Here is an 11823-nt window from a genome sequence, read left to right as displayed (position 1 = left end):
CGGGTAGAATATATCCCTCCTCCTCCTCACCCCATCCAGTAGCACCTGGAGCGAGGCATCACTAAATCCAGGAGCAGCCTTTCCCCTGGGCTGCTCCATTCTGCAATTTTGGGTGTTTGCTCCAAGATCAGTCATTGGAGGAGTGCCCCATTAAATAGGGCTCCTCCAGCTGACAGCCTGTGATGTGGGTGCGCAGTCCGCCTGCTGTGCAGGTTTACAACGGGAAACCGGGAAGCCACATTAAGTGGCTTCAATTTACCCGCGATCGCGTGGGGAACGGACAGATTTTACTGGACGGGTTATCCACGCGCCCAGTCACCCCCCCCCCCCCCCCCCCCTCCGCTGCCATCCCACCTCCCTGGTAATATCTGGGCCCATGCCTCTGTAATGGCTATTAGATCAAGCCCATTTATCTCTCTTTGTGCAACTAATTCATTTATCTTGTTACGAATACTCCGTGCATTCAGATGAAGAGCCTTTAATTTTGACTTTCTACCATTTTTTCCTGCTTTGACCTTACTTGTTGATGCTCTATTATTGGTAAACTCTCTGTCCCTTCCTGCCACATTCTGCTTATCTTTACCCAGATAACTACACTACTCTGTTGCCTTGACTTTTCTCATTAGATTTCTAAATTTCCCCTCACCATTATATCAGAAATAGTTGCACTGCCACCTACAGCGGAGATGAAAAGCAGTCGGAGTAACTAAAGAAAGGAAGATGCGGGTCAGTGGGCTTAATAATAATATTTTATGTTCCTTAATATCTAGTTTATAGCAGGAAAACAGATTTTGGTGATTATTCTCAAAAGTTGAAAGGTCATATTGAGCATAAATAATTTGAGAAGCAACCTACAACATTTAAGTCATTGGGAAAAATCAATAAATCATATTATTACTTGCTGCCAGTTTTAATCTACCAACATTAAGAGACAGTAATGTGGTGTCTGTAACAGCAGGGAGCAGACCATCTGTCTTGCCTGATATAGAGCTGCTGGAACAGTGACGCAGCAAGCTGGAATTCAGAAAAATAATTCAGGCGCATTGACTATTTTGTAAGGACGTTACACTGTCAAAACCACAGTCATTCTTGAGTTATTTCAATTTGACTTGCTTAACAAAGCTTCATATTTGATATTTTACTTTCCTGATGAGTGAAAATCTAATTGGTTTAAGCTACCATTATTAGTGATGGACAAAACTGTTGCCATCTGGTAATGAAAGTATTTGTTGAGGATAAATCTTCACTTGAACATAAAGACTTTAAATTAGTTAAAAACTTTGTTGAGGCTTGCTTCAAATATTTTCTTTTTCCATAATTTGAGATTAGTTCAATTTTGTGAATTGAAAAAAATCTAGCCAGTGTTACAATATATTGCAATGAACTGTAGCATGTGGTTACAGTATATAAATGAGTTATGTGCTTGGGGAATTGTTTACCAGCTTGAAAAACAGGCCATAAATTTACTAAACAACCTTATTAAAAATACTTGTGAAAACATGGCTGCTAACTACATGTGCCTTTAATCTTCTAGAATGAAAGATAGGTACACAAGAGAACAGCTAATTATAATTAGCCTCATGACACTAGCCAGTAAGCTTCACTGGTAAGATTTCCAGTGTAATACATGACCTTGAGTAAGGTACTAAGGAATCATATGACTGTGAAGGATTGAGAGCATTTCCCTCACACAGTTACAATAATTGAGGAGGTAGCAATCAATGACCTACCGATATTGCGACTGTGACCGTTGTGGACTCTGGGCCGTGCCTTTTAATGTTATCCGGATATCTGAAGGGGAAATTAAGTCTTACTTCTACTTTGTACAAATGTGTCGACATCTGGAGTGCACAAAACAGAAGAGTATGTATGGAACTTTTTGATTAGGATTCAATGAAAACACTTAATTAAATACTTTTTAGGGTATACTTTAGAGTGCTGAATTTTGTAATTATAACAAAACATAATTCCAGTGGTCTAATAAAAACCTTGTATTGTGCATCACAAAGAAGAGTAGGGATGGAAACTGAGTTCATATAACATGCTGTATTTGTATATTTGAAATTTAAAATGAGGTGAATAGATAAAGGAAGATTTTTATATCTATGATGCATGATTGCTCCAAGAAATGAGTTACAAGGAAGGATACAGGCATGTTAAAGCTATTTAGCATGTTGCAGAATAATCTGTAGTAGCGTAATTATGTCTGATATTATTGGTAATTAAGTTTGGCTTTGGCCTACTTATTAACCCCTATTATTCTAGATAGGCATGAAATTGGATTTGAATTGTGACAGCTTGTATTTCCGATGAAGATCTGATTAACTCTCCCATCAATGCTATCTGCAAATACAGAACTTGACAGGATTTAAGGAAGCGTCTGCTTTATGTGTAGGTGAATGCTGCATTAATGTATTCAGGTACAAACAATAGTGATAGCATTAGAAACAAATAATGGTTTGGTCTTGTGGTACCAACACTGGGAAAGTGGTGCCATTGTCCACTCTCCATAAACTGCAACCCATTCAAAGCTCAGTTACCGATTTTATATCCTATACATCCATCACTCTGTGTCCTTGCTAACCTACAGTGATTCTCTATCTCCTAGTGCATTGAACTTAAAATAATCTTTAAATCGCTTCACGCTTGCCCCACCATATATCTGCAACCTTATATGCTCTTCCATTCATTCCCCTTCCTGCATCCTTTCCTCCCTTCATAGAAACATTAGGAACAGGAGTAAGCCATTCAACCCCCCCTAGCCTGCTCTGCCTTTCAGTTACATCATGGCTGATCTGCACCTCAGTTCCATTTTCCCGTCTTTGCTCCATATCTCTTGATACACTTACCTAACAAAAATCTATTTCAGTCTTCGAAAGCTTCAATTGTCCCGAGCATCCACAGCCTTTTGAGGGAGAGTTCCAAATTTCTACTACCCTTTGCGTGAAAAAGTGCTTCCTGATTTCACTCCTGAATGGCCTAGCTCTAATTTTAAGATTATGTCCCCTTGTTCTTGATTCCCCCACCAGAGGAAATAGTTTCTCCCTATCAAATCCTTTTAACATTTTAAGCACCTCAATCAGATCACCACTCAACCTCCTATACCCAAGGAATACAAGCCAAGTTTACGCAACCTGTCCTCACAATTTAAAACTCTAAGTCCCGGTGTCATTCTGGTGAATCTGCACTGCACCCGCTCCTAGGCCAATATATCGTTCCTGAGGTAAGGTGCTCAAAACTGAACCCAGTATTCCAGATGGGGTCTGATCAAGGCTGTATACAACAGAAGCATGACTTTCTCCCCTTTGTATCCCAGCCCCCTTGAGATAAAGGCTATAATTCCATTAGCCATTTTGATTGCTTTTTGTACCTGTCTACTGACTTTTAATGATTTGTATACTTGGAGTCCCAAATTTTTTTTTATTCGTTAATGGGATGTGGGTGTCGCTGGCGAGGCCAGCATTTATTGCACATCCCTAATTGCCCTTGAGAAGGTGGTGGTGAGCCGCCTTCTTGAACCGCTGCAGTCCGTGTGGTGAAGGTTCTCCCACAGTGCTGTTCGGAAGGGAGTTCCATGATTTTGACCCAGCGACAATGAAGGAACGGCGATATATTTCCAAGTCGGGATGGTGTGTGACTTGGAGGGGAAGGTGCAGGTGGTGGTGTTCCCATGTGTCTGCTGCTCTTGTCCTTCTAGGTGGTAGAGGTCGCGGGTTTGGGAGGTGCTGTCGAAGAAGCCTTGGCGAGTTGCTGCAGTGCATCCTGTGGATGGTACACACTGCAGCCACTGTGCGCCGGTGGTGAAGGGAGTGAATATTTAGCATGGTGGATGGGGTGCCAATCAAGTGGGCTGCTTTGTCCTGGATGGTGTCGAGCTTCTTGAGTGTTGTTGGAGCTGCACTCATCCAGGCAAGTGGAGAGTATTCCATCACACTCCTGACTTGTGCCTTGTAGATGGTGGAAAGGCTTTGGGGAGTCCGGAGGTGAGTCACTCGCCACGGAATACCCAGCCTCTGACCTGCTCTTGTAGCCACAGTATTTATATGGCTGGTCCAGTTAAGTTTCTGGTCAATGGTGACCCCCAGGATGTTGATGGTGGGGGATTCTGCGATGGTAATGCCGTTGAATATCAAGGGGAGGTGGTTAGATTCTCTCTTGTTGGAGATGGTCATTGCCTGGCACTTGTCTGGTGCGAATGTTACTTGCCACTTATCAGCCCAAGCCTGGATGTTGTCCAGGTCTTGCTACATGCAGGCTCAGACTGCTTCATTATTTAAATGGAACTGAACACTGTGCAATCATCAGCAAACATCCCCATTTCTGACCTTATGTTGGAGGGAAGGTCATTGATGAAGCAGCTGAAGATGGTTGGGCCTAGGACACTGCCCTGAGGAACCCCTGCAGCAATGTCCTGGGGCTGAGATGATTGGCCTCCAACAACCACTACCATCTTCCTTTGTGCTAGGTATGACTCCAGCCACTGGAGAGTTTTCCCCCTGATTCCCATTGACTTCAATTTTACTAGGGCTCCTTGGTGCCACACTCGGTCACATGCTGCCTTGATGTCAAGGGCAGTCACTCTCACCTCACCTCTGGAATTCAGCTCTTTTGTCCATGTTTGGACCAAGGCTGTAATGAGGTCTGGAGCCGAGTGGTCCTGGCGGAACCCAAACTGAGCAACTGTGAGTAGGTTATTGGTGAGTAAGTGCCGCTTGATAGCACTGTCGACGACACCTTCCATCACTTTGCTGATGATTGAGAGTAGACTGATGGGGCGGTAATTGGCCGGATTGGATTTGTCCTGCTTTTTGTGGACAGGACATACCTGGGCAATTTTCCACATTGTTGGGTAGATGCCAGTGTTATAGCTGTATTGGAACAGCTTGGCTAGTGGTGCAGCTAGTTCTGGAGCACAAGACTTCAGCACTACAGCCGGGATGTTGTCGGGGCCCATAGCCTTTTCTGTATCCAGTGCACTCAGCCATTTCTTGATATCACGTGGAGTGAATCGAATTGGCTGAAGCCTGGCTTCTGTGATGGTGGGGATATCAGGAGGAGGCCGAGATCGATCATCCACTCAGCACTTCTGGCTGAAGATGGTTGCAAACACTTCAGCCTTGTCTTTTTCACTCATGTGCTGGACTCCGCCATCATTGAGGATGGGGATGTTTACAGAGCCTCCTCCTCCCATTAGTTGTTTAATTGTCCACCACCATTCACGACTTGCTCCTCTACAGATCCTATTTTCTCACCGCTTAGAAAATACTCTGATTTATCTTTCTTGGGTCCAAAGTGGATAACCTCACTCTTCCCCATATTGAACTCCATTTGCCATAGTTTTGCCCAGTCACTGAGTCTATCTATATCCCTTTGCAACTTTTTTCTCTCATCTGCACTACTTACTGCACCTCCTAACTTGGTGTCATCTGCAAACTTGGATACAACTCTCTATTCCTTCATCCAAGTCATTAACACATACGGTGAAAAGTTGAGGCCCCAGAACAGATCCCAAGGGAATGCCACTTGTCAAATCCCGCTAATCAGAGTACCCACCCTTTATCTCCACTCTCTGTCTCCTACCTCCCAACCAAATTCCAAGTCAAAAGGCTACCTCCAATTCCGTGTACTGTTATTTTTGCTACTAATTTCTTTGTGGAACCTTATCAGAGTCTTCAACCACCTTGGCCTGATTCTCAGGGATTCCCTTTCTAAACCCTTTAGCCTCTCCATTTCTCTCTCAACATTAAAAAACCTTCTCATTAATTACATAAATGATCAAAAAGAATTAGTCATACCGACTTTACTCTAAGCAATTGTACAGGGCTTTTGTGAGACCACATCTGGAATACTGTATACAGTTTTGGTCTCCTTACCTAAGGAAGGATATACTTGCATTAGAGGCGGTGCAATGAATGTTCACTAGATTGATTCCAGGGATGAGAGGATAGTCCTATGAGGAGAGATGGAGAAGAATGGGCCTATATTCTCTGGAGTTTGGAAGAATGAGAGGTGATCTCATTGAAACGTATAAAATTCTTAGAGGGCTTGACATGGTAGATGCGGAGAGGCTGTTTCCCCTGGCTGGAGAGTCGAGAACTAGGGGGCATCGTCTCAGGATAAGGGGTGGGCGATTTAGGACTGAGATGAAGAGGAATTTCTTCACTCAGATGGTGATGAATCTTTGGGATTCTCTACCTCAGAGGACTGTGGACGCTCAGTCGTTGAGTATATTCAAGACTGAGATTGATAGATTTTTGGACTCTAAGGGAATCAAGGGATATGGGGATCAGGTGGGAAAGTGGAGTTGAGGTAGAAGATCAGCCATGATCTTATTGAATGGCGGAGCAGGCTCGAGGAGTCGTATCGCCTACACCTGCTCCTATTTCTTATGTTCTTAGGGTACAATTATAGCATGACAAGTTTGCATAGACAGTCTTCATTAGCAATGTGGACATAAGAATTTATTGTGAGAAATGTTGATGAGAAGTGCATGGAGATGTAAAATGTTTAATATATTAGATTGTGTGACTAGTTATTAACCCAGGGGCCTTAAGATTCAACTATGAATATTCATTATGCTTCCTCACATTGTTATTGTCTGAGCTTCTGTAGCTCAGTTCTCCTGATTATCCAGCAGAATCACTATTTAAAACAGCAGCAGAAAGGCAAGAAATATATATTTTTAAAAAGTTAATTGTAGGACTGAGGAAAGCAGGGCAAGGCACTATTAGTGATATTCTTTAATATAGTGAGATCAATTTTTAATCTCTGAGTCAGGGTTACATTTCTGATTCATGACGCACTGCAGCATCTCAGACAATTCCGACTTGTTTGCCTGAATATGCTGCATATCTGGGTTGGGGAAGTGCCCAGAAAAATAGCATTGTGCTTCTGTTCAAACAATGTAATGTGGTTGTATAAAATGCCAGAGATTTTGGAGTCTCTGTTTCTTTAGGTTGCTTATGCTTGCTGCAGTAAAAGCAGTTTGATAGATGTGGGAAAATAGCATGTTCTTTTATTTGGGTGATTATATCATAGATTTCACCATGGTAGATACTCCAAGGCAGTTTCTTAGTCAAAAATTTCTAGCTTGAAAGTGAAACATACTGGACAGTAATACTTGTTAGCTAAGATATTTTAATAGGAATTGATCTAGAAATGGTTACCTATATATAAAAAAAATGCAAGGGTTAGTTTCAAAATTCAGCATAGTGCTAGGTTAAGAATTTGGGTCTGCTGTATTTATCTCCTCAGGTTCATTGGTGTCGGTGGCTCCCATAAGCATTGCAAGTGTCTTATTCATATGGTTGTTGACTCACATTGCCCTACATCTACTTGTACAATATCAGGACCTGGGGGTATAGCAACAATACTCCCTTGTGACCTGGATTGGATCTCCATGTCTTTAGCATGGGTATTTCTTCAATCTCTCTGAAGGTGGACTTGGTTAATACTACATGAGACGATTACTACTTAATTCGAATTGTTGAGTAGTTTTATCTCATAGTAAGGTGAACATATTGTGTAACATTCCCCTTAGTTCAATCAGTAAAATTTATCTTCATATAATGATTTGAAAATAATGGACACACTGTGGACGATTTTAACCCTACCCACCCGGTGGAAACCAGGTGCATGGGCAGTTAAAATTGCCCAGGTTACTTACCCACCCTGGAGTGGATGGCAGCTGACTGTTCCCAATTTTAACCTGCCCTACTAAGCAGACGACATGGACACCATAGACTACTTTTTTAGGTGTCTGACATTCTGATATATTCCTGACTGTTCACAGTCAAAAAGAGACTGGAAACCTTCCAACACAATGGGCGCAAATTTTAAAGGGAAAAACGGGTGGGTTGAGGGTGGGGGGGCAATCAAAATTGTTGTTTTTGGGAGCGGGCTGACATTCCGGCTGGAACCCACACATTTTTGAATGAGACTCAGGCAAATATGTGTGTGTGCATACATCAGTCACCAGGAAGTCCCGCCCCCCCCCCATTTAAATCCGACGGGCCGATAATTAAAGGAGCAAATGTACCTCATTGAGGTACTTAAGGTAGTTTATTTTTTGTGTATTGGATAGTTAAAAAGATTTTAACGTTACCTGGGCTGCTTTCCCATGGCTTCCAATTCACGCCTGGTAAAACCAGGCAGGAAGGTCCGGATCAGTGAAAAATAAACAAAATAAATTAAATTAAATTACATTTCCCATTGTAAACAAATTAAATAAACATACCTTAAAAACGATGTTGCCTGGACCACCCCCCCACTACTCTGATCCCGAAGTCCGATGTCTCCCCTCTGATCCCGATGTCCAATATCTCCTCTCTAATCTTTGTTTCCCCCCCCACCCCGGTCTCTATCCTAACTGCCAATGAGTTCTCTCTCTCTCTCTCTCTCTCTCTCTCTTTCTCCCCCCCTCCCCCCACCTTAGATGTGCTGCTCCTGCCGGGCGTGATTGGCCTCATTAGGGTTGCGATCCCTTCTGGGTTTGGCGCCCATAAATCACCCCCCCCCCCCCCCCCCCGACCCCGGACTCTTCCCACCGGCATATTAAAATTGTGCCCAATGAGTGTGAGTAGCTTATCAATTATGGAAAAAAGCCAGTGAAATAATTCTCTTTCCATGTCCTTTCTGTGAAAAAATGGTCAAAAAATCCTGAACTGTGACATATAGTAAATATACAAATATACACAGTTATACAGTGGTGCAGAATCACTTTGCATTATTGTAGTAACTATATAATGTGGCTTAATGAGTATTGACTATTTAGTCATTTTGAAGCTTTGTGTCAAAATCAAATATGTTTTGCAACTGTTATGTTTTGATGATTTAATCTATAAAGTGTTCCTCAGAATTCTAATCTATAAGTCAAATGCTTTCTTGTACATGAGTTCTGCTTTGTTGTTGCTGTGTCTTCTGTAGGTAAAATAAAACTCTAGACTGTTATTTAAAAATGAAGGAAGCTGCAGTGGCTACATTTAACAAGGTCCAGCTGTGAATTTCTGACATGACTATGTAAGGTTGGTTCAGATCAACTGCATCTAAAAATGCAGCCGTCAAACCTGCCTGGATTATATTATGTTTTATCTTTCTGTAGCTAATGAGGAACATCAGCTTATTAAAAGAAAAAGATGTACTATCTTTCCAAGCCATGCTTTTAAAATGTGCTCTGTATGCTAGCACTGAGCATTTATTGATGGAAAAAGTGTTCATCAAACCTTTGATTTTGCTGAGGGAGAACAGTTGGAAAAGCCATACTGTGCCAGAAGAGTGGCAGGATGTGGGTTTGCACCCATGATTCACATCCCAAATTGAGGATCTGATTTAGGCTGTTGAAAATGTGAGTGGAGAGAGAACAAAGGAAGAGTCTCATCTGCATACTTAGCAGAAAGTTACCGAGTGCATTGGCAGAGACTGGAGTGGGTAGTTTTCTTTACTGTCAACATGGAACAGTTGGGGGAAAGAAGCATAAAAAGGTGTGAAAAAAGCTACAATATGCTGTTAGCATGTGAAATCCATTATTAAACTGCCAGTAATTTTCACTATATTCCTATAAGTAGGAATGGTCCTGATTTTAAAGGGACCATGCCTTCATAAAAAAAATTCGTCAACCTTTTTTTGTTAAAGAAGAACTCTCTCTCTCTTCTTGCTGAAAGAGAATGGACATGTATACAGATGGAAGTTTGAGCTGCAAGGAGGAAAAGCGGCCTGTCTACCTACCTGCCTTAATTAATTTACATGCCCCCTAACACTATCTGGATGTCAGGGATTTGTAGGACACTCACTAATGTAAAGCCTGTCCCTGCCCTACAACAGTATAAAAAGCAAAATACAGTCATTTTTGCCTCAACGTTGCAGAGCTATGCTATCATGGTAAGGGAAACAGTTTTAGAAATATAAAGGCAGAATTGGGACATGAATATTGTTCTATGTAATCATAGAATTGCAGAAATTATCACATGGAAGGAGGACATTCAGCCCATCATGCCAGCACTGGCGCTTGAACTAGAGCTATCTACTGTAATCCCACTTTCCTCCCCTTTCCCCACATTCTGCAATATTCTTCCTTTTCAAATACTTAAATTGCCTTTTAAATTATGTTATAGTCTCTATCTCAGAAACCATTTATGTTTAAGGCATTCTATGCTTATACCCTCTGACAAAAAAATGTTGTATCTTCCCCCTTTGTTTTTTCAGTGATGATAGTCCTCAGTCTATGCCCCCCTGTTACTGATCAGCCAACCAACAGAAGCAAACTTTCACTGTTCATCCTGTCAAAATCCTTTCATTATTTTGAACTACATTAGTTCTAAATGTCAGGCATTAGCAAAGTTTGAGACACATTCCTAGTGCCATTTTTGATAGCAGGCCAGTCTTGAATGACTAAATTTTTTGAATGTAACAGACAGGAGTCAACACCATCCCCCTCCATCCAAAAAAATTGGAACATAAATGTATAATGGAAACGTTAGGAGGATTGGATGCTTACAATTTTTTTGGTACTCCAGTTAACAAGAAAATTGGGGCCCAAAGTACTGAAACACTTGGCCTGGAATTTCTTGGATTGTACTTACACAGAAATTGCACCAAAATTTATGCCAGTTTCTGCATTGATTTTGCCGATGGGAACTTAAACCCAAATTTCCTGCAAATCTTGACGACACCAGAACATAAAAAACAGAATAAAACAAGTGCAAATTCAGTGGCATTATCTTGCAATCGAATTTCTATATTCTAAATGGCTGGACAGAGGCTTAAATTTATGGTCATTTTAGTCATGTCCTAATAAAGTTGATCAAAACTAAACAGTTGTATGCTAACATTTTTATTTCATTGTATATTTTTTTAAATAATCAAGCTTGTTAATAAATAAGCTTTGTTCTTCACTAATCGTCAGTCCTTGATAAGTGCAACTAACTCAGGAAGCCCAAATGTGAACTTTTAGAAAACCAGTTTTGAATAATAGCTACAACTGAATCACATGATTTCATACAACCACCATTATAATTGTATTGCAGAGTTGGACCAGTATTTACTTATTTTGATATGTACTTACAAAATCTCTCCTACCCAATGCATCAATCCTTTTTCAGCAAGTCACATAACGATGTTAGCGATTCTATAGAATAGGCAGGGAGAAAATTGAGGAAAGACAATTGGTGGGGGGACAGATAAAATAGGATGGTTGCTCCAGCATTCTATGAAATACATATTGGGATAGTCCAGCTGCTCAGAAACTACAGGAGCAACAGACTGGAAACCTGCTTTTAAAACAGCTTGCCCATCAATTTGGGGGAAAAAGGTGAAATCAAGAACTATTAAGCAGTTTAAAAAAAATAACAGGCTCAGCTAGGGCTTGGGCATGATCAAATTCCTAAACTGTTAATGTTTTTTTTTTATCTATGGCCCATAGCATTTTTAATTGTAAATGTTCAGACTTTTTTACACAAAGCATTGCATTTTTGTACAAAACTGTGAATTGGCTTCTCTTGGGCACAACGAACTGAACCTTACATTATTTTTGGCCTGCAACAGTACTGTTTTGCATGTTTTGCATGACTTGCTGTAGTCCGATAATCGCTCATTTAAAAAGTGCTCTACATTAACGGCTCAGCACCCCACCACAAAGTGGCTCTTTTATTCTCAGTTTAGCCTGAACTCATTACTACTTAGAAAGCAACTGTACTCAGTTAGTCACAGACAGTTGTTCTGTGTAGTCATGAAAATAGAGACAGGGAAATGTGCACTTTTGGATGTTTTGTAGACAGATATAATCCAGGCAAGATGAACAGTGAAATATTTTATCAGTTTACAGAAGAG

The 11823-nt window shown here is 41.1% G+C and overlaps 1 protein-coding gene across 1 annotated transcript in view; it reads left to right on the top strand.

The window, feature by feature from the left end:
* The first annotated feature begins 1721 nt into the window (after positions 1-1721).
* mcf2l2 (MCF.2 cell line derived transforming sequence-like 2) overlaps positions 1722-11823 on the top strand; it is a 275749-nt gene continuing 265647 nt past the window's right edge. The window contains exon 1 of the mRNA XM_067995223.1: positions 1722-1863. Within this exon, the coding sequence (XP_067851324.1) occupies positions 1722-1863 (142 nt within the window). The remainder of the gene's footprint in view (positions 1864-11823) is intronic.

The sequence above is a fragment of the Heptranchias perlo genome, chromosome 13 (genome assembly GCF_035084215.1).
Source record: "Heptranchias perlo isolate sHepPer1 chromosome 13, sHepPer1.hap1, whole genome shotgun sequence".
Classification (NCBI taxonomy): domain Eukaryota; kingdom Metazoa; phylum Chordata; class Chondrichthyes; order Hexanchiformes; family Hexanchidae; genus Heptranchias; species Heptranchias perlo.
This window is presented reverse-complemented; position numbering and strand designations above follow the sequence as displayed.